The 1,509-nt window shown below is 44.7% G+C and overlaps 1 protein-coding gene across 1 annotated transcript; it reads right to left on the bottom strand.

Annotated features, from left to right (window-relative positions):
- Positions 1-340: 340 nt before the first annotated feature.
- On the bottom strand, positions 341-1,269 carry LOC119542760 (olfactory receptor 10C1-like). The gene is given in 2 exon segments (XM_037847424.1): positions 341-534; positions 537-1,269. Coding segments are annotated over 2 exon segments (927 nt in total).
- Between the last annotated feature and the right edge of the window lie 240 nt (positions 1,270-1,509).

Raw genomic sequence — 1,509 nt, 5'->3', positions numbered from 1 at the left:
TTCTCTTTGATCCAAACAACGCCTACAAACCTGTCTTGCAGTCCTTCCAGGAGGCAGGTCTTAGACTATGAGGTCCCTGCATCCACCAGCTATTAAATCTCCTTGGTCTGCGACCAAATTGAGGTGATGAGTTGTTTATGCTGCGCCTGGCAAGGACCCCAAAGACCCACAAGTTCCCCTTCAATCACATTGAAAAATGTAGAGCAAATCCAAATGCTTTTTTGTTCAAGGCTATAAATGCTTTAATGGTAATATATATTGGTAGCAGGATCATAAAACCTTATGTAATTTCTCTGTGTAGTAATAAAAGTTTCAGCACCAATGGCTTAGTCATCAAGATTTAGGCAATTTGTCTAAGAAGTTTCCTTTGAAAGGCTTCCTTCACCTCCTTGTTCCTCAGGGTATAGATCAGAGGGTTCAGAGCAGGCATGACCACTGTGTACATGAGTGCAGTTGCTTTGTCTGTTTTTGGAGTGTGGGCAGCCTTAGGTTGGAGATAAGTGAACAAGGCAGTGCCACAGAAGAGAGAAACACCAGGATATGAGAAGAACATGTGGAGAAAGCTTTGTGTCTGCCAGCTGCGGAGGGGATCCTCGAGATGGCCACAAGAATGCGCACATAGGAGCACAGAATGAGCAAACATGGACTCATAATGAAGAGAACAGAGACAGCAAAAAACACTACCTCATTTTGGGAGGTATCCACACAAGCCAGTTTCACTACAGGCATGATGTCACAGAAAAAGTGCTGAATCTTCCCTGATCCACAGAAGGGCAGAGTGAAGATCCATGTGGTCTGGGCTGACTCCACCATCACCCCAGTGGTCCAGGATGCTGTGGCCAATTTCAAACACACACGGGGGCCCATAAGGAGAGTATAATGCAGTGGGTGACAAATAGCTACAAAGCGATCATAAGCCATGGCCGCCAGCAGGCAGCATTCTGTCAGTCCCAAGATGGTAAATATGCACATCTGGGCTGCACAGCCTCCCACGCTAATGGTCTTGTTCTCCACCAGCAGGTGCACCAGCATCTGAGGCACCACACTGGTGGTGTAGCACATCTCCAGAAAGGAGAGGTTCACCAGGAAGAAATACATGGGAGTGTGCAGGGAAGGAGTGACCCAGATCAGGAAGATAATGATGATGTTTCCTCCCAGAGTAAACAAGTAGATGGCTAAGAACACAACAAAGAGCATAGGTTGTAACTCTGCTAGAGCAGAAAAAGCCACAAATGTGAATCTGGTACAGAAGGACTGGTTTCCAATCATCCTGGACTCAGATTTCAGACATCTGTGGAGACAACCAAGAGGATGAACATAAAGGTACCCAGTCACTTATCACAGATTTCTATCAAACTTTAGCAAAAGGAGCTGGGAATTAAGACACCTGTTTTCTTGTTTTCTAAATAACTGCTCAAATAAAATAGATGTAATATTCTATCCTGACTTTGTGTTTCAGCAGTCATGCTTGTATCAAGGAAACTTAGAGCAAACAACTACTTGAAGTTA

This window comes from Choloepus didactylus, chromosome 8 (assembly GCF_015220235.1).
Source record: "Choloepus didactylus isolate mChoDid1 chromosome 8, mChoDid1.pri, whole genome shotgun sequence".
Taxonomy (NCBI): Eukaryota; Metazoa; Chordata; class Mammalia; order Pilosa; family Megalonychidae; genus Choloepus; species Choloepus didactylus.
The sequence above is the reverse complement of the archived record's forward strand: the minus strand, read 5'-3'. Positions and strand labels throughout refer to the sequence as shown.